The sequence below is a fragment of the Larimichthys crocea genome, chromosome XVII (genome assembly GCF_000972845.2).
Source record: "Larimichthys crocea isolate SSNF chromosome XVII, L_crocea_2.0, whole genome shotgun sequence".
Taxonomy (NCBI): Eukaryota; Metazoa; Chordata; class Actinopteri; family Sciaenidae; genus Larimichthys; species Larimichthys crocea.
Genome location: NC_040027.1, coordinates 10,930,318 through 10,956,246, shown reverse-complemented (window position 1 = coordinate 10,956,246; position 25,929 = coordinate 10,930,318). Strand labels below are relative to the sequence as shown.

Sequence of the window (25,929 nt, the reverse complement as noted above, 5' to 3'; positions counted from 1 at the left end):
TTAACCCAGCATGAGACTCTGTTTCTGTTTTTGCTATTATTTTAACATTGTTTTATCGTTTATTATTGTTTTTATATTGTTCTTTGTTTTATATGTCTTATTTCATGTTCTATTTTATGTACAGCACTTTGTGTCAGCTGCAGCTGTTTTTAAAGGGCTTTATAAATAAAGTTGAGTTGAGTTGAGTTGAGTATATGAACATATGTGTGTTTGTCTACCTGTCGTGTCCTCAGGTTGTCCGTGGATGTGGGACAACCTGACGTGTTGGCAGCCTGCCAGGATCGGAGAGGTGGTCGAGGTGAACTGTCCTGAACTCTCTCTCAGTACATCAGTGAAGAAGACTCGGTCAGTTGTGAAGGACGACTCACACACGTTTACATCACACTGATTTATTAGATGTTTTTTTAAGGCTCCCTGTTTACAGTGTGAAATCCATTCTCTGGTCGCATTAAACAAACGTAGAGTTGATTTTAGAGTGAAAATGCAATAAATGTAAAGATATGCGTGATATTCAAGGCGGTGAACTTCAGTCTACTTCTTTTCCTGACTCTTGCGTTGGTCCTCTTGTCCACAGAGCTGGGGAAGTGAGTCGTAACGCACAGAGTACGGCTGGTCGGAGACCTTCCCTCTTTACATCGATGCCTGCCTGTACGAGGAAGGAAACAGCAACCATACAGTGAGTGTGTCACGGCGTCGCAGCTGTGTCACTGAGACTGTGAGACACTTTGTTCACCGTTTTGTCCTGTTGTGTTTCCATCTCAGGAGATGTACTTTTGTCAGTGAAGCTCTGTACACTGTGGGCTACACACCTCTGTCTCCCCACCATGGCCATGGTCATCCTGTGCAGTTCAGGTGAGACATTCAGTGGTCATGGGTGGTACTGCGGCTGGGTGGGGCGACGTTAGGAATCATTAGATGAGACTTAGCCACAAAGAGATCAAGAGAATACTGAGAAATCTGAAATCACAATAACTATGTAACGTTCACGTGTAGACGGGGTTAACGGGGTATAAGACCAGCCTTTCCATAGTTTCAGCTGCAGAGGGAAGAAACTGTTCTTGTTTCGCAAAGTTTTAGTCCTCCGAGCACGATGCCTCTGCAGCCTCCGGAGGGGAGAAGTGTGTCAAAAAGTTTGTGTACATGATGGGAGGGGTCCGCCACAATAACTGTACACGCCTCAGGGTCCTGTAGGATATAAGACCTGTAAGATGGCAGATTGCAGCCAAAGGTTTTACCAGTACCACAACCACGGGACGGACTTGGGTTGGGGCTGCTCTGGTCCAAAATGCACAGGCCAATTTTTTGTCCCAGTCCGTCCATGACCACAAGGTAATTATGTCACTTCAGCGACCAATATACTGCTCGTGCTGCTGTACTATTAGAGTAGTAGTAGTAGTTCGCTATTACGGCTTCTTGTACTCAAGAATACTACTACAGTACGAGTATCACAAAAGATTATATGAACATATCTGTTCTTGCATGTTCTTCTTTCGCAGGAAGCTGCACTGTACCAGGAACTTCATCCACATGAACCTCTTTGTGCGTTCATCTTGAGAGCTATTTCAGTCTTCATCAAAGACGGCGTGCTGTACACCAACGAGGACAGCGACCACTGCTTCATACACACTGTGAGTAAAACAAACACAGCTGCACTTACTCTCTGGTCTTAACAGCCGTCCTCCCAATTCCTCGCCTCTCCGTCTCGCAGCTGGAGTGTCGAGCCGTGATGATATTCTCCACTACTGCGTCCTTTCTAACTACTTCTGGCTCTTCATCGAGGTGTCGTACCTCTTCACGTTACTGGGTGGAGACCTTCTTCCCTGAAAAGAGATACTTCTACGGTACATCATCATCGGTTGGGGTGAGACATCAACCACGTCACACACACGCTGGATTTCTGCTTAAAATAACTGATGGATGCACCGTTATTAATGTCACGTTTCATGTCAGGACCCCCCCGCTGTGTGGTGACCATCTGGGCGGTGGCTGAGGCTACACTTTGACGACATCGGGTAGGTTAGGAACATAAAGATGAGATCCATGCTGAAGCTCGTCTGATCAGCCACTGAATGTGCTGTTTTGTCACGATCAGGTGTTGGGACATGAATGACAACGTTGCCATCTGGTGGGTGATCAAGGACCTGTGCTGGCTTCGATTATGGTACAGTATCACCGCTGTATGAAGTTATGATGACAATGAAAACAATCCTCCATTTGCAAAAGATATATATATATATATATATATTATATTCATGTTTTTTATACAGATCAACTTTGTGCTTTCATCGGCATCATCATCACCTCGTGCAGAAGTTACAGTCCCCAGACATCGGTGGAAATGAATCCAGCATTTACCTGTAAGTGGAACAGACTTTTGTCGTGCTGTTTAAAATGAAGACACACTGCAGCCTCTCATCATAATGTGTGTGTGTTTGTGGTGTGTGTGTGTGTTGTGTGGTGTGTGTGTGGGTGTGGTTGTTGTGTTACAGGAGGTTGGCTCGCTCCACTCTGCTGCTGACCCTCTGTTTGGGATCCACTACACTGTGTTCGCCTTCTCCCCCAGAACGTCAGCAAGAGGGAGCGCCTGGTGTTTGAACTCCGGCCTCGGATCCTTCGCAGTGAGAAGCTCACCTCTGAGAGGAAAATGTTGTAATTGTCGTTTATACTTGACTTCCAGATGCATCTCTGTGTGTTTTTGGTCTCATCCTCTAAATCTGTGTGTCGTCTTCAGGTTGTGTGGCCGTCCTCTACTGCTTCTGAACGAGAGGTAAACCTCCATTAAATCAGTAACTGACGCCATTATAACACTCTTATATTAATATATACACTTTAATTAAGAAGCAACAGCACTCAGAGGAAAGACGAGGTTTGACATGCAAAGTACTTGAATTAGGTGGAGGATAAATCTTTTCAGTGTAGTTCTAATTAACATTTATAAATAATACTAATTTATAATAAACATTTACATCTTTTGGGGTTTGGGGGAAAACATCTATATTGCAAATTTTTTTCTGTGAAATGTGATCATAAAAAGATTTCAATTTTACCTGAAATCCAGCTGAAAATTGGTTTAAACCAACTTGTTTCTTTGAAGAAAACATTATTTTTTAGTAAAACTTTGAGCCTTAAATACAGTCCAGACAGAGCTAGAGTGGACTGAGGGAAGTGAGCTTGTCTCTTTCCAGCGAGGTCCATTAATAATGACCTTGTGAAGTATATCCCTCAAGGTGCATCGGAGATCAAGAGGAAATGGCGCAGCTGGACGGTGAACAGGTACTTGCTGTGGACCTGAAGCACCGGCACTTCGCTGGCGAGCAGTGGGGTGAACGGGGGAACGCAGCTGTCTATCCTCAGCAAGAGCAGCTCGCAGATCCGCATGTCCAGCCTGCAGGCGGAGACCCCGGCCACCTGAGCGGCATCGGCGGGACGCCACGTCCGGCAACGACGCCGCCTCCGGACCTGACGCCGCAAACCTGCCACACCCACTGTCGTCCCAATGACCAGCCTCACACACCGTTCCTCAACCTTACCCCAACCCGTACCCAGACGAAACCATGATGGAAACCCAACTCAACTCCACCGACCCAGAACACCTCTAGTCTGAGCTGTTCTCACCCCGAAACCATGAAACCTGAACGTCAGGTGTCAAATATGAATCTTACCGTGTCCCGACCTCTGACCTGGAGTCAAAATCAAACCTGCTCCGAGAGCAGCCTACATCTTCAAAGGGCATGATTAGGATTCTAGTGTAAATCTAGTGTCTTGTTGGGCTGTAACATGCAGAGAAGTGTGGTTATCTCTCTGTACATAGTCGTGTTAGTGTTTCAAGTTGTCTGGTGCTACAGTATCGGCTGCTGTAATGCACAGAGGGACCAAGAGAGCTCTGCGGCGCGTGCCCTCTACATTCCAGTCTGTCTGAGAACGCTTCGTCCTCAACTCTCATCCCAAAATGTATTTTAAGACTATCACTGTATCCTCTTTAAATACAGACTCACAGCTGCCGAGCCATTTCACATGGTTTAACTTAATCCAGACAAACTCTGGCGAGTAAATCTTTAAGGGCAGTCCACTGGTTTTGCACATGGAGGTCAGTTCTTTTTATTGTCTCGTTTTTAACAGAGAAAACCTGTGTGAGTGTATGGAGAAGGTGGAGGCGAGGAGGATCTAAAACAGATCCATTTAGCTGCATCATGGGAAATGTAGTATTCAGCATTTTGGACTTTAAATTTATGATATTCGGCCCTGCTGCTTTGATTCTGACCCCTCTGATGTACAGTTAGAAGAAAGTGTAATTTGTTAAATAGTTCACATCAGTGTTAAAAAAATTCAACTTTTCACCATCGAATCAGCGTTTGATGAAGGTCAGCTGGCGAATTTAAGTCATACCCAAACTTATTAAACCCATTTAGTGCTGAAGTAGAACAGCCAACATCATTTTTAACCACTGCAGCACTCTTTATTGACTGTATGAAAGCTCAGTATTATTTCCCTCTACTGACGCAAGACCCTTTTCCTGCGTAAACTGTGGACTGATGTAAAAAAAACAACATATAAAGGGGGTCGAAGAAGTCCAGGAGAAATTCACCTGGATCTAACAGGTGAACGAGCAGTATTTATTAGAAGGACATGTTTCCTACGGTTATGTGAAATGCCAAAAAAAATAAAAGATAAAAAAAAATCATACACACACATACAGGGTTAGGTGAAGACTCAAGAGGTCTTCTTTGGGACATGTGCGCAGTGCTGAGGTTTGCCGACTACGACCACAAACACAAACCTCTCTTTACTGAATCTCAGCACTGGAAACGAAACGTCTGAGAGGATCCATCCTAGTTTTAAAACACCGTTAGTACAGAAAAATGTCAATGAAAAAGAACTCGTGACCAAAGCGTCATGAGTCCAACTGCTGCATGAATTTGCATTATTGTCCATGTGTTTGTTTCTTCTTTTGCTTTCTTTTTTTTTCAATGTGAGGATCAGTGGATGTTCTTTCTTTTTCTTCATGAACTTTCTGTGCGGATGTTGTGGAGGCGACGCTCTGTCACACCGGCCTCTTCAACAGCCTCCTGCGGGGAGTTTTCAACATCGTACTGGTCGACGTGAAGGTGTAGACGCCGACACATCACAGCACTTCACTGTTTTTTGATACAATTTGCTGATTTGTTTCTAAAGAATTTTATTTTTATTTTTCCTCCCCTTGTACCACCTTGCAGTATCTCTGTCTTTCTGCAGTTATCGTCTCTCTTTAGCGTGACAAACAAGCGCATTGAGACAGGTGTTACATTAATCGACTCCTCTTTGAGTTTTTTGCACGGCCGTTATCTGTCTGCAAAGGCTGAGTTAAACTTTTTTCCTTTGGCCGACTCAACTATCCTCTGAAACCCGACCCAATCGACTCAACTTTTTGTCTCCAAAAGTGCCTTTAAGCACAAATTTGACTTCTGTGATGATTTAAAAAGAAAAAAAAATAATTAATTGTCTTTTTAATTTCAAAACAAACTGCAAAGTAAGAGAAAAAAAGGGTTGAACAAAGTGCTTTTTATGATGCTTAAGACTAAATCAGTATTTTAAACCGGGAGGCCTCAAACTACTTTAACTCGTCTTGGCTAAAGATGAGCCAGAACATACGACAGATTAGTGTTTGGAATAAAGCAGTGCTACAGTGGTCTGAACTCAGTAAGTCAATGTACAGTACACTATATCACGTGCAAGAATAAATGTTTTTAGTTTCCTTATTTAACTGACACATCCTTTCTTTTGTCTATGGCGGAAAAAACGGAAAATGACAAGACTATAAAAATCTCTGTTAAAATAATAAAAATTGTCCAAATTTTTGTTAAATATGACTGAATCTCTCATTTCTGCAAGGACAAGAAATCATTTGGTCTGACTGTAAACTGTCGGGAAAAATTTCAAAACAACGAATCCTTTATTAACAGATATTTGAGTTCACTGTTTCACTGCAGTTAATTGTTTGAGTTTTTCTCCTCATTAAACTGTTTGAACTTACACAGTTAAAAAACATTTTGGTCATTTGCAGGTAAAAAGAGTTTTGAGTATGGACATAATTAATATTAAAGTGAATACAGGAACAAAATCAACAAGCATTAAAAATATATAATACTATACTGATATAATGCTTTGTACAGCCATTGTTAAATGTAAAATATCTAAAATAATCACAAATAAAACAAGAAATATATTCAGAAAATAAACAATAAATACACACTATGACTAGACATCTGCGTCGAGGTTGAAACTGAAAGAGCTGAAATATCAGGAGGAAATATCTTTACTTTTGAATTCACGTCTCATTTTGGAAGTCAAAACATTTAATAATTGTATATAGTAGTTTCTGCCTGTACAGCCTGTGAATCTTTTTCTAATAAATATCAAATATATAATATATAATGTCTGAAAAGAAGGAGGGAAAGACTGAAGACAACAGAGAAAGACGATGTTTGATGAGAAAAGCCGCATTTTATGTGATGATCCCATGTTTATGAATCAGTCTTGCTGGGACACAATTATGAAAGACAATAAATAAAGATCTAGAAAAAATGGCAGCTCATATTCTTAAATGATGTTTGAGTTATTGGGAACAATTATGTGGGTTTGCATTAATGGTGCAGAAGCTAAAAGAGGACGGTCTGATTTCTAAATTTAGTTCGTGACTTGAACTCCATTAGGACGCTCGATGTCCTCGGGCCGACATTATTGTCTTTGAGAGGCTGGAGCGGGATCAGTTTTAAAGCTGGAGTGAAGATACAGGTATCATATGAAACAGCATTGACTGGTCCCGACAACCCTCCAATGGTAGGCCAGAATTTGATGAGGGAGGAACTGTTCATTTTCAAAAGGAGTCCTTTGACCTCCTCACCTCATGATGTCTGAATAGAAATGGTTTTATGGGAACCCGCTTTATAGATGTGCCAACTTTATGCAAACCCCAAGCAGCGTGTAGTTTTTAGCATGCAGTATAAATGTGTTGCACTGACATGCACCAAATCTGTGTGACAAATGGTTTCAACCCAAAACACCTGTAGCAACTTATAAGACTCATAATACAGCATGGGGATGACGTTCATATGCGTCCACCATATGTGCTAAGCCCGTAAACGCTTTAAACTTTCTGAATTTTGAAAAGGTGTCAAGCAAAACCACGATTTCTTTTACAGATTTAAGACTAGAAAAACTAGTTAGAAAGTTCTGAGCTGCATCTCAAATGAATCTTCAGATTAGCAGTTTTCAGATGACGTAAACCACCTTTATGTGCAATAAACTGTCGACCTTCAATCCACTTAAAGATCACCTGCCCCCCCTAAAAGTGGAAGTGGAGTGAAATGAACCTCTTCTCTTCTCTGCTCTGTAGCCAACACCCCACTAAAGGTTTCCAAGCTGATGCGAGGAACTACAACACGGATGACATCTTTAAGGAGACAGCGGTAGTTTCCTGTGCAGATATCTTACATGCTCCTGCTCCCCATGACAAGCTGATGTAATAAAACCAGTTAAACACATTCACAGTGCACTCAGCTGGTAAAACTGATGCTGAATTTTCCTCGACAGCATCCTTTCACAGTAACATTACCAGTTACCAGTTTTGTCCAACAGGTGGCCACAGAAACGCAACAATCCGGCTCCAGCTGGCTTCATTCATCAAATGACCACTTCAGTGGCTTTGGCCCATTCTGTCATTTTATTAAAATCAGTCACACTTAGACGACGGCCGTCCTTTCACAACAACAATTTTCCGTCCCTCTCTCCATCCAGCTGAAGATTCAGCACCACCATGAAGACTTCTAACAGTTTGCAGCGGTGGAGGAATAATCGAATTCTGTACTGTTTTTAAATAAACGCAGGAGAAGTGCCAAGTGGCATCCCACGCAGCAGAGGAGTCATTTCACGCCTTGTATCTGTATGTGCTTTTGGACGGCCACTCTAAACCAAAAGAGACTTTAAGGTTAACTGGCCTCTCTCTGTCTCCCTGTCAGATCTTCCCTTCTTCGTTATAATCAGCCAGAGAGACGCCTGTCACTCACTGTCTCACTGATCAGCTTTGATTTTAGGGATCATCATCATGAGACGCTGCCAATTAAACCCTCAGCCGCTCCCTCACTCTGAAGACAGAGGCACAGAGTGAAATAAAAGAATCGATTTGCTTTGCTGAATTTCTCTCTCGGCCCTGCTTTAGTTATTTTTCACGGCGGTGAAGTCTTTCTAATGATCTTCTCTTTGCAGACAAACAGGTCAGAGTCAACTGCGGTTTGCAGAATTATCGCTCGCTCGTTAGTACGGAGGCCCTGAAGATGTTCTCATTATTAATCTCTGCGTTTTATTTTAATTACATTGAAAACTGTTACAACACCCGTTAAACAAAGCGGTTAGCATGAAGGGATGAGATTAGAGGCGAAACAAACACACACATGCAAAAAAAAAACCTACCATATTCTGGATCGTTCCCAGGATCATCTGACTCTATCATCTCCATGCATTTCTCCTGCTCCCTCTTGATCACACAGTTAGTGGGGACCTGTTGGTTCGAAACCTGGAACACAACATGAACACACACACAGAGAAAGACAGAGTCAAGTGGCATGAAGATTACATCAGATCAAAGAGGAAGAAGCCAAAGGTAAAAATGGAAGAGGCTGCTTCATTAGATTCACCATGCGGTTCACACCACAGTGTGGGAGAGGTCTTAGCTTCTGGGATCTCTTTAAACACTCAACCAATTAAACAAACCATTTCAGAGCTGCTGGCACTCTGTCCACGCTAACTGACCCAGAGGAAACAGGGGGGGGGGACATTACTCTAATGAAAACAAGGCAGGAATGGCTTTCAGACCTGCACTTCCACACTGGACCGTGCCTGGCACTACTCCCATCTGTTAAGAACCGACACACATACAATCGAGGCCAGAGACAGTCCAGATTCCCGGAGCTACGACTCCAGACATGGAGGGGGGTCGGTCACATCCAGAGACACCTCCTTCATAACCCCCCTCCTCTGACAGCTGCATAATACAGCGCTGACAGTGGGACTGAGGAGGTCGCTGGGGGGGGCAGTAAGAAGACGATCTTGTGTGTCTGCGTTGGCGTCAGTCCGGGGGAGACACCACGTCACAAGCTTTATGAGGTGTAGCAGAGGAGCAGTTGAGCATTCATCGGCTGACGTCAACAGCACTCGCTCCGGGATTCATGCGCTGAAGATTTACCAGAGTAATAGAGACACAGCGGGTTTGGGGCATTGTGTGGAAACAAGTGTGGACGCACGAGTCTGCCGAGATGATTTATGTGCTGCACTCTGGAGCTACAGCAACACTTCTGCAGTGGCACAAGCACAGATAGCTGGATTGATGACATCATTAAAACATTTGTTGCACATTGTTTGAAAGAAAAAATATTCTCTAATAGAATAGATTAAACTCTAATGGATTTCATCATCAGTGTTTGCGTAAGCTCTGTACGTACATCCACGTCCCGCTGACGTGGCTGGCTACGTGTGAAAGCGTCCTCCGACTGGACTCCATAAATGAATAGAAACAGAAACACTACGCGTCCACACTGTGCACATTTGTCACACTTAAACCACACTTTGTTTCCAACGGCAGCAGGAAGCCGTCTTAGTAAAACTCAGTGTGCACATCTTGTCGAGCACAAACAGCAGAAGAGCCAGACACAGGAAAGCGAGTACCGGACTCCACAACATGAATCGCAGTGTTGCTTCATATCTGCTGGATGTGTAAGTAGATAATTGCTTGCTAACACTTGCTTACAACTTTAAAAAGGTGATAATTGGCGGTCGACGCGGTTAAATGCAGCGATTTTAATTGAAATCGTTGTGAAGTGAAGATTTATGGGTCGACATTTAATCAGAAAATCTGTGTGACAAAACGATAACTTCTTCCTCTCGACACAAACTCATTCAGCAATATCTCTTTGGCACGTTTGATCAGCTCCCTGAAGGTTGATATCTGCCGTCTGTTCAGCTGTTATTTTGGTAATAAATCTCTTAATCAAGCAACAGCTCCATGTATATCCTCTGCTGAGGTCGAGAAACCCACAACCAGACAGGCCACAGATTTAGGTCAAGATGGACAGCATGGGCAGGAAGAACGTGGCCAAGAATCCACACACACACACACACACACTGCTGTTGTGAACTTCTGTGGTTACTGCAAACTCGTCGTTGATGCAACTAGTTTTGCAGCAGCGTATTACATTTCCAAGAAAACTTAAGGGAACTACAAATACCCAAACATTCCCCAGACAAGAATGTGGGACAGAGCGACATTAAAGGCTCAGGAAAAAGTAAAACCACTCAGTTCAAATGTTTTTTGCGCGCTCATACAGGTGTTCCCACTTAGTCCACCTACACCTCCTCTCGGGTTAAACCTGAGTGGAGCTATGCTGAAAATCAGGTCACCATGTCTTGACAGGTGCAACAAATGAAGCCGGCAGGTCAATCAGGCGCAGTCTGTACACGCCCACACAGAACTGACAAGAGGTCTAATCAGGTAAAATAAGTGGGAAGGCATGTGGAAAACCTTTAGGGCATGGTTAAATATTAAGAATCCTATCATATAATTGGAGTGATGTCCTGCTGGTAGTTTTTGAGCTGTGTTAACACCTAACCAAACAGAGTTAAGGAATTCAGCACCTGCAGTGTGCGATGTGATTTAAACCTGGACCACCGACGTACAATGCTGCCAGTGAACATCAAGTGCATATGAATTTAATTTGTAGTCTGGGGGTCGGCGTGGCTGTTTGGAAGCCAAACACACTATACGAGTCTTACAAAGTCTAAAGAACAGTTTCAGTACTTCTGTGTTTATTTCTCTGCTGTGTAACCTCCTGTGACTAATTATATCGTATCTGTCTGCCCTAAATCACTTCACTGTATCTAATTAGGTCAGACTGAGTTTGCCCAGCACGATCCGCTTCACAGTACATGTACATGACTGAGTGTGAGCGTGTGTTAAACGATATTTTAAACTAATGCAGCTGCATTACATCATGCTTGTTCATTGATGCTTCTATACAGTTTTGGATGCTAACGATGTTAGTAAATGAAATGAAATGAGGGTCAGCGGTTAAAAAAAACGAGTTTTCCACTGTCTCTGCGAGTCTGTTTTTGGCGTGTGTGATCATTTTTGTGCATATCCAATCCGAGGAAAATTTGACTTTGAAGTCAAATTAAGTTTATTAAAAATTAATTGCAAGATTCACATTTACATATCTCATAAATTAAATTAGGTTGCATCAAACAAACACAGATATTGGTTGTTAATTCATATTTATACCTGATGAATGTCAGTAAGCGTAACTGTTAGCAGTTAATACGTGACCCATTTATACTAAAAACAGGTGAAATATTGAAAATGGTTGGTTTTAACTGACATGTGATGATGTAGATTGTGAATATTTTTTAATTACGTTTGACTAAAATACCAGAAGCCATGAAGTGCAAACACCAGACTGAATGAGTCACGTTGGCTTGCATTCATTAGCATTTGCATAACTGGATAGATCCCAGTCGGTCTAATCTGCATGCTGCTAACTCATGAACACATGTTCCTCCACCTTTATATAATTAACACAGCAGAGTTTAATGTATGGACTGACCCCTGAACTGTTACAGTATGTTAGCGCCTGATGCTGTTGACATAGTTCATAGCTTTTGGTCGTACAGCTGGCAACAGATTTCTCACATCTTTAGTGAGACTTGATTTAATATATTACTAGTTTAAAGATAGCAGATTAAAAGTTGTATTTTGAAGTAACATACTTTGAGTCTTGTGTGTGTCTGATGTTTCCCCCAATGCCCTCATCACCTCTGGAAAAGACTGGATCAACATGGTCCAAGTAGAAAAATAATATTGACAAAAACTAAATTGATTGAAATCGATCTAATATCCTCTTATGACAAGGAAAATATATGTTCATCGGGTAGCAGTGCAGATCAGTGCCTGTCCCCTGATTTACAGCTTTAATGTTAGACATACTAAGTTGACTGTGTGAAGATTATGTGAAGATGCTTCGGGAGGTTTCACAGTCCCACATCAGCAGCAGTTAAAATGATGAACAAGAGAAGAAAAACCTCAGGAAAGCCAATTCTGAGAGAGATCCCCTTTCCTCGGATGTCTGGGAACGTGTTTCCTCGTCTAATCTTTTAGGCTTTTCCAGCTGAGTGTCTCTTTTCATTTTCTCTGGTTCTCCTGCCTGGTCTGCCTGATCTCCTCTGTAGCCACACAGGCAGATCAGTCTCAGGCAGATCCTTCTTCAGAGCAGCTGTGATCTTCTTGTTTCCATGTTTGTCCTCCTGCAGCTGCATCCATTCGCAAAGACTGTGTTGTCTTCAGAGCAGAACAGTCCTACAGTTTGCCAACTTGATTCTGGTGATTCCTCATTTTTTTCAAAGATAAACTTTTCTTCCAGGTGGTCTGCTTTGGAGCCGAAAATGTTCCTGGAAAGCTTCATCTACAAGACTTTATCTGAAGGCTCGTTTTGTCTCCTGAAGACCCCCTCGAGGTAAGGATTTAGGTATTTAGTGTTAGCCTTCAGGGCGGGCTTTCAGGACTTGTATCTCCCTTTCAATCAACGTGTCTCTTACAGATCCACTCACTCTTCTCTCTGCATTCTTAGCAGATCTCTGACACCCTCCACCCTAATCCCACGATGCCAGGAGGGTCATTTTTGACTTCAAATCAAAGGTGACAAGTTTACTTCTCATAATCAACCAAACCACGATCTTCTACTAACATTTATCTTTAAGTATTTCAGTATCCTAACCCTCACCGGCACAGGATCCAGAGTCCAGATCCAAACTAAAGAGATCTGAGATTTCTTCCCACACTTTGTCCATCTCTCCGTTTGTCTCTGTCACTCTAACAACAAGAAGAGGAGTCTATCATACTGTATATATAAGACACATGCCTCTTGCTGTTGTTCACCATCTTCTCTGAACCTCATCTCTGAGCTTCTCAGACAATGCACCAGCTCATGGGTGATGACTCACAGTTAACAACAGTAATAAAAGATCTCTTTGTGAGAGGAGAGGAGAGGAGAGGAGAGGAGAGGAGAGGAGAGGAGACGAGAGGAGACGAGAGGAGACGAGAGGAGAGGAGAGGAGAGGAGAGGAGACGAGAGGAGACGAGAGGAGAGGAGAGGAGAGGAGGCGAGAGGAGAGAGGAGAGGAGAGGAGGGGAGAGGAGACGAGACGAGACGAGACGAGACGAGACGAGACGAGAGGAGAGGAGAGGAGAGGAGAGGAGAGGAGACGAGACGAGAGGAGAGGAGAGGAGAGGAGACGAGAGGAGAGGAGAGGAGACGAGAGGTAATGAGGAGCTTCTCCTTCCTCACATATTTAACAGACAGGAATAATGTTGAATGAACAATGAATAAATGATAAGAAAGCATCTTTATACATCGTTCCTGCCACACACCGATCAATGAATTATTGATGCAGACACTCCATATGGTTACTTTAACCGAGTGAATGAAAATCAGGCCGCAGCCCCTGTTACTGCTGCTGAGTTTATTCATGTTCATCTCCACCTGTTGCTGAATATGAGGACACACGTCTGCTGCACGTTAGACATTTAAACTTTAAATCAGCTTACCGAGGGCGAGAGGAGGAGGAGGAGGAGGATCAGCGGGCTGATGTTAGCAGCAGACATTTTGTGTTTCTCAGTCAGGAGTTTCCTCTGAACTCTGAGCTCGTGCAGCTGGACAGATGGACACGACAGGACGGCAGCTCACCTTGGGATCTGAAAAATACAAGAGCGGGACGTTAAGAGACAGGATGACTACATTTCTACCTCACCAGGATATAAATTACAGAATATGTTTATGTTTATGTCTCAGATCAGAGCAGATCCAAACTAGAAAGCACTTTAACAACAGGAAATGTTTAGAAAATCTCCATTTGGATCTGGATCTGCCTCAGAGTTAATGTGTTTAGGTTAGTGTAGTGATAAGGTAGTGAACATGTTCAAACATCACAGTCAAAATATGTCCCCAGATTACTGCAGCAGAACCAAGTCTCTATATATTTCCTGTCTGGCCTTTCTAGGTCGACATAACTCATGCCACCCGCAGGCTTGAGCTCATCACGATCACCGCAATCTTAGATCTTTATTCTTATGTTGACACCATTGCACAATGTAACACACATTTCATGCTCCTCCAATGAAAAGCTTCATACGCAATGTTTGTTTTCCCGGTTGCTAGAACGTATTCACCGTGCTACTCTTCAGTAGAAATTGTCACAACATGTATTTGTCAGCGTTTATTCGGTGCATCAGCCTCAAATTTTTAGAAAGACACGGCGAGCTGTTGGACGAAGAGCCGCAGGTGGCGTGTTTTACACCTCCACCGCGTCATCAAGGCGAACAGCTTTTTTACTGAGGCACAGTTTGCTGTGGAAAAACGCTCACACGATGCCAGCATAGCTCATAACAGTCATGGATCAGCTCGGCGCGAGTATAAGAGACAATATTGCTGCTCTCATTTTGGATTTTTTTTTACTATTTTCTGACATTATTTAGATTTTTCAAAGGGAATATTTGCACATCTCAGCTGCAGGTGCATTGGAAAATATCACTTCCGGCCTTGCGGAAAAGGTTTTTGTCCCTCTGGACCATTGACATCAAACAAAACACTCCTCTTACAAACTGTATGCAAACACAAGCGTGTCAAGTTGCGTGACTGTAACGAGCCCGTGTTCATGTATCTGTGTGTCCTCGTGGATGCAGCCTGACTCCGCAGGCCCGGAGGGTTCGCACGAGCAAAGCCAAGTAGCAGGACTGAACGCTCGGGCCTCGTCCCACAGGGACGGCTTGGCAGCTTGGCATTCCTACTCCACCAAAAACCCTGCCAGCAACAAGCCCCTCCTCCTCCTCCTCCTCCTCCCGTTGTCAGGAGCAACAGCTGAGAGAGCTGCTGAGTTTGGATCAGAACCGAACCACGTGGACCTGGAACCTCCTTCTGCTCCTTCTTCTGCTCTACTGTAAATAGAAACCCTTCGATTTCATATTATACTTCAGCTTTTAAACGATAGTAAACACTGAACCTCAACTAAATGTCAGCATTTCAATAGAAACAGTGGAAACTGAGCACATTTGAGTCATGTTTACTGAATATTAATGCATTAGAGCCACACATAAACAGTCCCTTCATTCATATTTTGATACAGAACACACACACAGACAGGAAAATAACAAGACACAACATGAATGGGAGGCTGCAGCTTTGCCAAGACCACCATAATGGCTGCTGATGCTCTTCTATAGAAAAGCTTTCATGGTGAGTGCTCGAGCACAAACTGCCATTAATTCACTTCTGAAGAAAAAAAACAATAAATCACACTCGTATGTTGCAAACCACTAAAACACTGATGGTATCTCATCCTGCCACAGCCGCTGTCGTCTCAGTGTGTCAGCGTTCAGATAAACAAAGAGGCAGCAAACCCGTAAGTGGAACACTTCACAGCAGACTGGCACTTCTTGGAAAGCAGACGCAGACCCCAGTGAGTGAAACCGAAACATTCAAACGATAAAAATCAAGTTTAAAGAGTTCCAGTGAATCGTTAAACCTTTAATGTACAGTAACGTCAGCTGTCCATGCAGTGGAACCTCCTAAAAAGGATGCAATGCTAGTGTCTAATGTGAAGATAAAATAAATACTGAGCAGTGCTGTTACAAATATAAACTGTTTATCAGAGTGATGCCACAGTTTGTGGTCTGTGCATCAGTGTTTCGTCCTCTGACCTGAGCGAAGAAGTCACACACAGCATTTTCCTTTAAAGACAGAAGGTACCTGAAGATGCCAACTTTGAGTATTTGAAGGTTTCCGGTGTCATGGACACACTACACAAAGAGAAAAAAGAGGTTTGACATCCGTCTTCATCAGTCATACAGTCATTAATCTAAGTGAATGGGAGATGGAGTGTATTTTTGCAGATAGTGTAACCGTACACAAAACAACAAAACACCTCCCACACTCAGCCGTCTGTATCCCTCAGATAAAATGTTCTGCTGCTTCCACCGTTGTTGCTTCATAAGTTCACAATGACCCAGATCAAACAATGAGATGCAACTGATTGGAGTGTAAACTTAAAGCTGAAAACACTTTATGGATACCAGGTGTTTGTTTTTTTTTTGTGTTTTTTTTGGCTCCCAGATTTTCTCCTGGATTTTATTTCCAATAAACCCGAGGCTTCATTACCAACCGGATAAGTGCCCTGCAGCCTTAGACCCCCCGAGGGCCCAAACGTCTCAGGTTCACTGCATATCAGTTGGTTTTGGTAATTTAATCAATTTCAAAATAATATAAACAAAGGGTCTGTTTTACTAGCTCACAATGTGGCCCTTGTGGTCCTGTAGAGGAGTATTTCTCCGGACTGGAGGAGCAACAAAACATAGTTTTGCCACTTTAAATAAGACCAAAGTGTTTATATCTACTCCTTTGACAAAATCAGTCATTTTACCACATAGAACACAGGAGTTGCCTCAGTAGGTTAGTTTGTGTGTGTTTCCAGACATCGTTAGACCTGCAACTTCCTTGTGGCTTTGGAGGGAGTGATTTAACTGTTTCCTATCACAGGTAAAGCAATAAAAACAATTTAAATGTAGCGCACATTTAAACATATATTGATGTTTTTAGGGATTAATATCCAACTTGTTGTCCAGGTGCTGCAAAAGAAATCTGTAACAATAAGATCTGTAATCTTGCAAAGGACTCACAACACTGTGACTCTTTGACTCTTGAAAATGACTTCTTTCTTATGTTTTACATTAATAACTGTACAAATTTTTTTTGTTTTTGACCAGGTACAAAACTCACAACATACACAGACCACAGGTGGACAAGCACACACCTCCAAGACACGAGATAATATCAACAGTGCAGGTTTAAACCAGAGGTGATCTACAATAATGTGTGTGTGTGTGTGTGTGTGTGTGTGTGTGTGTGTGTGTGTGTGTCAGCAGCTGCTCAGGACTCTCCTCCCTGAGCTGTAATCAGTGGCTTAATGAGTCTCAGCGGCTTTCATGTTCAACACTGTCAGCTTGAGTGTGCGTAATGTTTGATGCTCCGTCTAAAGAGCACACACATAATTAAAGAAACACACACACACACACACACACACACACACACACACGCACATGCACACACACAACTCTCCAAACTGAACATTTCCCACATATTTTAGACCCTGGTCTTTATTTTAGCTTTACGATGGCGCTTAATAAATACTTCTAATAAAGTTAGAGTGAATGTTTGTGGTGAGAGAAACGACTCCTCTTGGGAGAAGAGGAATTATTTCACTCAGGAATAAGCTGGAAAAGAGGAGCGAGGAGCTCTCTTAATGATCACTCACCTATAACGCCGAAGCTCTGGTGAGAGGGAAGCTTTGAAAACGCTGCGATGTGACACATCATTAGGGAGAAAGAAAGAAAGGAAAACAGAAAGAGTGAGGCACCTTGATGTGTGTCTTCATGTTTGCTTTGGGCAGAGACACTGGGAGCAGTTTTTGTCCCTCAGGATATGTTCTGATCAGGCTCTGACAGCTGTTGCGGCCTGCAGAGTAAAGGCATGCACCGGCTTATCCCGACTCCACTCGCTACCAGACACTCAAATCCTGAACTCATCTCCTCTTTCTACGTCTCGTCTCAACACCGACTCCGTCTTCCTTCATAAAAAATCAACAAAGTAGAAGAAATTCTTCTCTGTGCTGCTTCGAGAATCATCATCTAATGTGTTAATCCATCACTGGACCGTCTAATTCCCACTGAACATCACAGTAAGTCACTCAAGTCTCGGGCTCTATATTTAGCTCAAGGAATTATGTGAGGAATTAATATACACAGACATGACTTAGTCTTCATTATTTTGGAGAGGGAAAGGCAGGTGCACTTATTACAGAGAGAGAGAGTGAGTGAGGGAGGAAGAGAGAAAACTGTCCTGGTTTCTCGCTCCCATTATGTCCCGTTTTTCCCACAATTCACTCGGGGGCTGCGTAGTCAAAGACACTTTGGAACGAAAACAAGGAATAGTTCAAATAACATCACACGTCGTCCTCAGAGACGCATACGAGTCTCTCCACAACCAACCAGTTATTAAGTAATCAAGTATATTTACTCAGAAAAGTACACACTGCATGCACGGGGACAGACCTCGTGTCAGAGCGTAACAGTAAATATGATGTTTTTAATGTATCTTTGATGAATGAATTATTATAATTCCTGATATTTGCGCAGAAAATGTTAACTACGTTAACTGCTACATAAGTTCAATGTGTAATTTGTTTGGGTTGGTGTAAATGCCAAACAGCTGCATCAAGTGAACCCTGCAGGGGTTAATATCAGAAGTGAACGCCATTTAAACCAATCACAGAGAGTGTGTTGTTGTATGTGTCATTTCATTGATTAAAAAACTGTTTCTCCTGTTTTGGTGACTGGTGAACTAGTAGCACTTTTGCTTTTTGGAGTCAAACATCTGTATCTGTATATAACTATTTCATATTCGCTGCAGAGTTTTCCATAAGCGTCGCCCAATGACTCATTCACGTCCAGCCTGCATGCTGCATCAAGTGACTGAACACTTCCTGCAGTTTCACATTAAAAACATTTAACCGAGGGCGGTTGGTAGCGTAGTGGGTTTAGTGGCCGCCCCGTGTGTGGAGGGTATAGTCCTCGCTGCAGCTGGCCTCAGTTCGAATCCCGCATCGGACGGCTAATTTACTGTGTGTCACTCCCCCTCTCTCTGTGTCCTGTCTATCTTCAGCTGTCCTATCATAAAAGGCCAAAAAAATAATCTAAAAAAAAAAATGCATTTAACCAGTGAAACACAAGTTTCAGGCTTTTATTGTGAAGTCACAGTCACAGGAATGTTTTTGTCAGTGACATTAGCACTGGCTACGAACTAATGTTCAACAAAAATGTGCCATAAAAACAACAAAACAACAATGATTGTTTGACAGCAGATCAGTTTGAAAATATTGCAGGGGGTAATGAACAAGACAGCTGTAGGCGACATCTCCAAGGCAACAAATTGAAGTTACGTGAGGTACAGAACGTAACGTTCCTCTCCCTGTTTGGGAGGTTTTCTGCTCAAATATTGACAAACGCTTCAAAATAATACAAAAAAAACAAAGTGTTTGGCTCGTATTATGCTGATCACACATGACACCATCACACACACATTTAATATTACTAACTTGACCATGGAGCCCTGTGCATGTCTAATATAGATTTTGTCGTTTGATTAAATGTTTGTATAATGTGTCTGACATAGAATTACAACTCTGTGGATCCTCTAATTATTTTACTATTTAATGTGTGGTTGACTTTTAGTCTCTGTCATCCACTGTCGGTCATTTCCAACAGCTATTCTCTGACAAAGCGACTGCACGTCACCTACCCAGTGGCATAATGTTGCCCTGTGTGTGCTGGATGTGGAAGCAGGCAACTGTTTGCTCACATGTCAACGAATAAGCAGGCATGTGGTGGCTCCGTGTTTGGGAGGTTTTCTGCTCATAGTGGTCAAATATTGACAAAAAAAGTGTTTTAAAGTATTATATGCGGAGCAGATGTGACACAGAAAAAGAAGCAGCCCGCTGTGACAGAGCTCTACAGCCTCAGTCCTGTTTCTGCTCTGGTTCCCAACATGACCCAGTGAGCAGCGAGACAGCGTCGACTCCTGCATGGCTGCATCCACGATGCTAAACACCAGCACCAACTGACCGAATGATCTCTTTAGATCTGACCGAGGTCAAACGAAACAGAGTTTATTTTTCATTGCACTCCACATGAAACTGGATTGAGAAATTCAGGAATGCAAATGCACACAAAAGAATTCCATTTAGTTTGATTTCAGGCCCAGTTTAAACGTCTCGATACGGCGCATTTCTGCTAAACGAGGTCCACTTTGCAACCGCGATGACCGACAATACTGCTGGTCTGAATGTGGATAGGACTGTGACATCCCATCAACATGTCTGGTCAAACAGGCAACTGGAGAGAAAGCAACATTTGTGCAGTATTTTTTTAAGCTTCATCCCCACTGATGGCTGTGTCATGTCTGGAACCATCATGTTTTCTGTTTTCCTGCTGTTTTGTCTTTCAGGTCTCCGCCTTCCCCTGTGAGTCATCCCTGCTCCCTGATTACCTGCCTCCCTCATGTGTTTCACCTGTGCCTGATTGTTCCCCCTCCCCCTTTTCCCTCTATTTAGTCTCTGCGCTCTCTTTGTTTGTCGCCAGTTTGTCTTGTCCAGCGTCTTTTTGTCTTCCTTTCTTGTTTTTGAGTACCTGATCTTCGACCTCGATTTTTGCCTCACGGATTTGTACTGTCGCCTGTATTTATCTTGTCTAGTAAAACCACTTTTGAAGCATCACTTTTGTCTCCGCATTGTGAATCCTTCTGTGAGCCCTTTCTGATAGGTTGCACATTTGTTGAATACCAAACAGCTTTTTTGTTCTTATTTGATTCTGGGTTTTTTTTTCCCGTTTTAATTGAGTTGAGTTCACTTGAAATAAAAATAAATTGTCCAAAGATCTCTTCTCTGAAAGCTGCCTGCAACAAACTCACAACTAAAGCTATGACTGACTCTCTAGAGACCATTTGAGTTGATTTGTCTTGAAGTTAATTGGAGTGGTTGCTAAAAAAAAAAAAAAGAAGAAGAAAAAAGGCCGGATGCTGCCTCGTTAAACCAGGCGCAGCTCTTGAAACCTCAAGTCTCGAGTCTCTCCCTCGGGCTGCCTCTCGCTCTCTCAGGTTATCTGAGGTACCACCAGCCTCACCTAAAAACTGCAGCACAGACACTCGATTGCCTGTCTGCGAACATTTAATAGGACATTTTGTGCCAGAAAGAAGCGATACAACCAAGCTGCTACAAGCCGGTCCACTTTGATTTCCTAATATTTCACCTGTCTGAAGTCATGCAGCATCAGTCAGCCATCCTTATGTTACATCTCCGTGCCTGGAGGGGGTGTCGGCTAGGAACCGTGACAGTGAGATGGAAAGTGAAGCTGAGGATAAACGCGTTATTATGTATTATAATGACCCTTTTCACTGCATACATTTTCACCTATAATAGCAGGGAGACCACAGGTGTACTTATTAACATTAAGGATGGCTCTGTTTCATTTAAATGTTGCGGTAAGCCAGGATATATAATACCAGTGCCCTGGGATGGGGAAAAACCTAAATGGAACGCAGCCATTATTAATGCAAACTAATGCAAATGAGCACAGATAGACTGCTGACACTTTAATATACACCACGCTGAATATGCTGTGGCAGCAGATACACCTTTGAAACTTGAATTTATGTTTAAAGAAGTGTCACACATGAAAACCCGTGCACTGAGAGAATAACAAGAGTTATTATTAGCTTAGTTAAACAATGAAGGAAGTCGGCTCAGTATATTAATGTGTTTCTATGCACGTAATAATTTCACTGCTGCAAGGAAAGAGTGTTGGTTTGAATCACTGTTTGATTTCTGGATGGTCTGGCTGTTTGTGTTTCTCATGTCAGACGTCACCATGTTTTACTTTCTTACTTTAAAGCATTTTTTAATTTATATATGATGACAATTTGAGAAAGTAACAGTGGTGAAATAACCTCTTAAACTCTGCCGGTGGCTCCAAATTTACAAAATTTGTGGATATTTTTCCACACAGACATTTATTTTAAATTCTAGTGGAGACTTACAAAAAAGTTTCCACAAAATATGTGTGGCTTTTTTGGAGAAATGTGTATAAAATGATGCACTAAACATCTTCAGCCATCAGAATCAACAAAAGCATCATTTGCCATCAACAATCTGCCATCAGTGTGTTTCATATAAATGAAAAATATAAGACATTTAAAGGCCGTAGAAGAAAAATGTACAGAGTGAAATCATGTGCAGCCTTTTGCATCAGCATCCACGGATCTCCTCGATGTGACTAAATGACGCTCGGCTCATGCGTGATACTGGGTGTGTTACAAGGTTGCCGTGCTGAGACTGGGCCCGCCGCCTAATGTCCTCTCCTCCCTCACTTTCCCCCTCCTCTGCTGCTCAGGCCAGCCAACACAACAAGGCTAATTGGGCCATTTAAATGTCAGCATCACAGAGATCTGAGAGACAAGAGGAGCTCTTCGTCTGTGCACTTATGCTGCGAATGTTCCTGTCCAACGTTTGCAACATCTTCGTGACGTACCGTGCGTATGTTTGTCTCCAACAAGTGGAGCAAATCTAAACAGGATTCTGCAGATGTGATCTGTAAATTTCACATTTTTGTCTTTTTGAATAAACATATTTAAACAGCTCTTGTCCAACACCCATAAAGAGTCCAGAGAACCAGCCTGCTGTTCTTTTTCAAAAACCCCAAACAAACAGACTTAGGGCAGCTGTTTGGCCTGGAATCAGGACTCAGGACGGATGTGCCACTCATTCATCACTTTATGAATGAGGCTGCAGCAGCTGACCATTCATAATGTAAACAAATAGCTCAGCATGAGCCTTGTTTTTGTCAATCAATCTGCAGCAATCAAACCGGAGAGAAATGCAGGAGGAGGCACACACACACACACACACACACACACACACACACACCTTGTTTCTGAGCAGGCATGAGCATTCATAAAGAAGCGAGGAAGCCCACCTCTCTCAAACACACAGGGCGGATGACGGCTGTGATTGAGGGCTGATTTAACCCAGCAGCAATTAATATTCAGTGACAGGATTCATTACAAGGTCACAGCTTTTATCCAAAGGCCTGGATTTGATAGAATTTCAGGAGCCCATAATATAAATATGCATCTTTAAGTCATATTATTATTAATATTATTATTGTTGGGTGGATAAGATGTGTGTGGATCCACTGCTGCTATAATGCATGCATGACTGTATGGATGACATATAGACATAGAAAGGAAACTGCATCCCCCTCACAGCAATGTAACGTCATTTTTTAACCATCCATTATTATGCAGACACAGCGGCTTCTCGTGCATGTACAGATGCATTTAATAGTCAATATGTTAAAGAGCACGTTGAGGCATCAATAAGCTTTTTTCTCTATTTCTGTAATATAATATTCGATGCTTAATTTGCAGTAAGTGTGCAAACTGCGCGCTGAAGCCGACACATGCCGCAAGATCCCGGCATGCTTATTTCCACTCTCCTCCCCAAAACATCCTTCAAGACGTCAACGTGCTGGAAATAAAAGATGATGTTTAATTCGAGCTAATACAGTTTTTGATACATATTTTTTTGCCACATCTTACCATCGTATCGATATTTTGTCCGAATGTAAGTCCCCGCGCTGTGGATCCTCCGGGCTGATGAAAGGCTGCGCAGGGGGACAAATGAACCCTCACGGGGCTGGGATGGTACAAGACTCCCCCGGTGGCTCCAGGCAACACAACTTCCAGTGTGGACAAAATGTTGCAGACTTTGTCTCAAAGGTTGTTTTTTGTTTTTTCTTCTGAGAGATTCAAGCAGATTTCCTTCGAGTGCGCGACCAAAGGTTGATTTATCACTGAGGATGTTTCGAGTAATTCTGCTGCCCTGCGGATGGCTGCTCGCTTCGCCCTCCACAGAAGAATGCACCGCGCATCTCAACTAAGCCTCTTTCTCTCTCCCTCTCTCACTCACACACACACACACACACACACACACACAAAGACTGTCACACACACACACACACACACAAAGACTGTCACACACACACACACATGCGCGCGAGGAGGAAGCACAAATCCAATTTTGCATGATAGTTGTGAGACATGAACGAGTTGAATGTTGAATAAATAATCCAGTCACACCAGATTCAGCACAGAAAATTATATGCGTGTGTGTGTGTGTGTGTGTGTGTGTGTGTGTGTGTGTGGTCCTGAGGTCACTGTAACAGGGTTACCACATTCCAACAAAGGTCGAGACCAGAGACTTCAATCAGATAATATGAAGATGTGACGATCAGGTGATCTTCTGGGTTTATGGCGTTAAATATATTATATTCTAGTAATATAACACAGTAATGTCAATATATTATATTATGATAGTGATCAGTGACACGGTGGTGCAGTGGTTAGCACTGCTGCCTCACAGCAAATAGGTTCCTGGATCTGTCACATGAAATACAGATCCAGGAACCTATTTGCTAAGAACTTGGACCCTGATCAGAGTGGCGCCTCCATCCTGATGATGAAAATGATAAAATGTTGTGAATCGTATATTTTGACATGTGACGGGTTTGTACATATATCATGAATGGTCACATTCGAAGGTGCTGCTTTAGGCTGGAGCGATGTTTCGTACATCGAGATCAAGGACTCTTTGTTACGAATGAAGGGAACCGAGTCACAAGAGCTGTGCACCCAAAACACGTGTAGTATCTTCGGTGGTGATGCAGTTGAAGATGTTTGAAGAGAAACTCCACCGACACTGTCTTAGTCGTATAACAAGTAAAACGTTACTTGGAGAGCTCCTGGCCGAATGATGAGAGACTCTCCTGATCTATGCGTTACAAACCCTTATATACGGTGGAGGTTATACAATACAATATACATGCAGTCTAAATAAACAATAGTATAAATCAGTGTAAGATAGGGACAGAAGAAAAGAGAGGCCCCTCCAATTTGCTCTTAACCTTTGACCTGAAATCTCTCCCTTAACCACAGAAACACACACAGGAAAAAACACTGTATGGGATTCGAGATACCCTTTCTTACATGACTCTCTTACCATATTTTACAACACAATCATCAACACTCCTGACAGCTCTTTGGTTCTTTGGTACCCCTCCAAATATCCTTAAAGTCAGGATGGACCAAAAGAACAGGATAGGATATAACTATGCATCTATGTGCAGACACCTCACACGAACCTGATGTGCCAAGTGTTTTGAAACTGATATCCAAAAAATACTTGGCAGGTGGCCGGAAGAACCATCTGTCTATCGCTGCCATCATCAACCCATCAGATCAATGAAACATATGACAGAGAGCAGAAACACTTTCACCATCAGAAGATTTGCTGCATGAATTGGATTTAAGACAGCTTGTGTAATGTTTACAGCACACATCATTCATTTCAGGTCTGAGTGTATGATTCATTTAAAGTACCCACGTGAACTTCACTTACACTGGTGGGACGCCTGAGTTTGACCCTGACCCAAATCTTACCCCATCGTTATACTAGTGTGTTTTCTGCACATTAACCAAGTAAAGCCCGCCTCCTAACAAAAGAATGATGAGCCGCTCTCCAGAAGGTCATTAAGCAGCTCCCTTCAAAGAGCTGTAATTCCCGTCACTAATGGTGATAATGGGGCACTCTTTCAGGCGCTCTTACCTCGAAGGCGCTCATGCTGTTGGACTTTGCGGTCCATACTGAAAGAGACTGAAGTAGAATTTTTGTCAGAACCATTGGACCTCCAATTTTGCATAATAGTTGTGAACATGAACGAGTTGAATGTTGATAATAATCAAGTCACACCAGATTCAGCACAGAAAATTATATGGATGGATGTGTGTGTGTGGGTGTGTGTGGGTGTGTGTGGTCCTGAGGTCAATGTAACACATTCCAACAGAGGTCGAGACCAGAGACTTCAATCAGATAATAGGAAGATGTGATGACCAGGTGATCTTTCTGGGTTTATGGCGTTTAAAATCAATATATATATTCTAGTAATATAACACAGTAATGTCAATAATTATATATGATAGTGATCAGTGGCACGGTGGTGCAGTGGTTACACTGCTGCTCACAGCAATAGGTCCTGGATCTGTCACATGAAATACAGATCTCAAGAACTTGAACCCTGCTCAGATGGCGCCTCCATCCTGATGATGAAAATGATAAATGTTTGTGAATCATAATTTTTGACATTGACGGGTTTGTACAATATCATGAATGGTCACATGTCGAAGGTGCGTTTAG

General features: G+C 42.6%; 1 protein-coding gene across 2 annotated transcripts in view; it reads right to left on the bottom strand.

The window, feature by feature from the left end:
* The window catches only part of adcyap1r1b (adenylate cyclase activating polypeptide 1b (pituitary) receptor type I), a 31,801-nt gene extending 8,177 nt beyond the window's left edge, over positions 1 to 23,624 (bottom strand). For both annotated transcript variants that reach the window (XM_019273559.2, XM_019273560.2), the window contains exons 1-3: positions 23,277 to 23,624; positions 13,625 to 13,771; positions 8,446 to 8,548 (exon numbers count right to left, since the gene is read on the bottom strand). In XM_019273559.2, the coding sequence (XP_019129104.2) occupies positions 8,446 to 8,548; positions 13,625 to 13,681 (160 nt within the window). In that variant the 5' untranslated portion in view covers positions 13,682 to 13,771; positions 23,277 to 23,624. The remainder of the gene's footprint in view (positions 1 to 8,445; positions 8,549 to 13,624; positions 13,772 to 23,276) is intronic.
* Between the last annotated feature and the right edge of the window lie 2,305 nt (positions 23,625 to 25,929).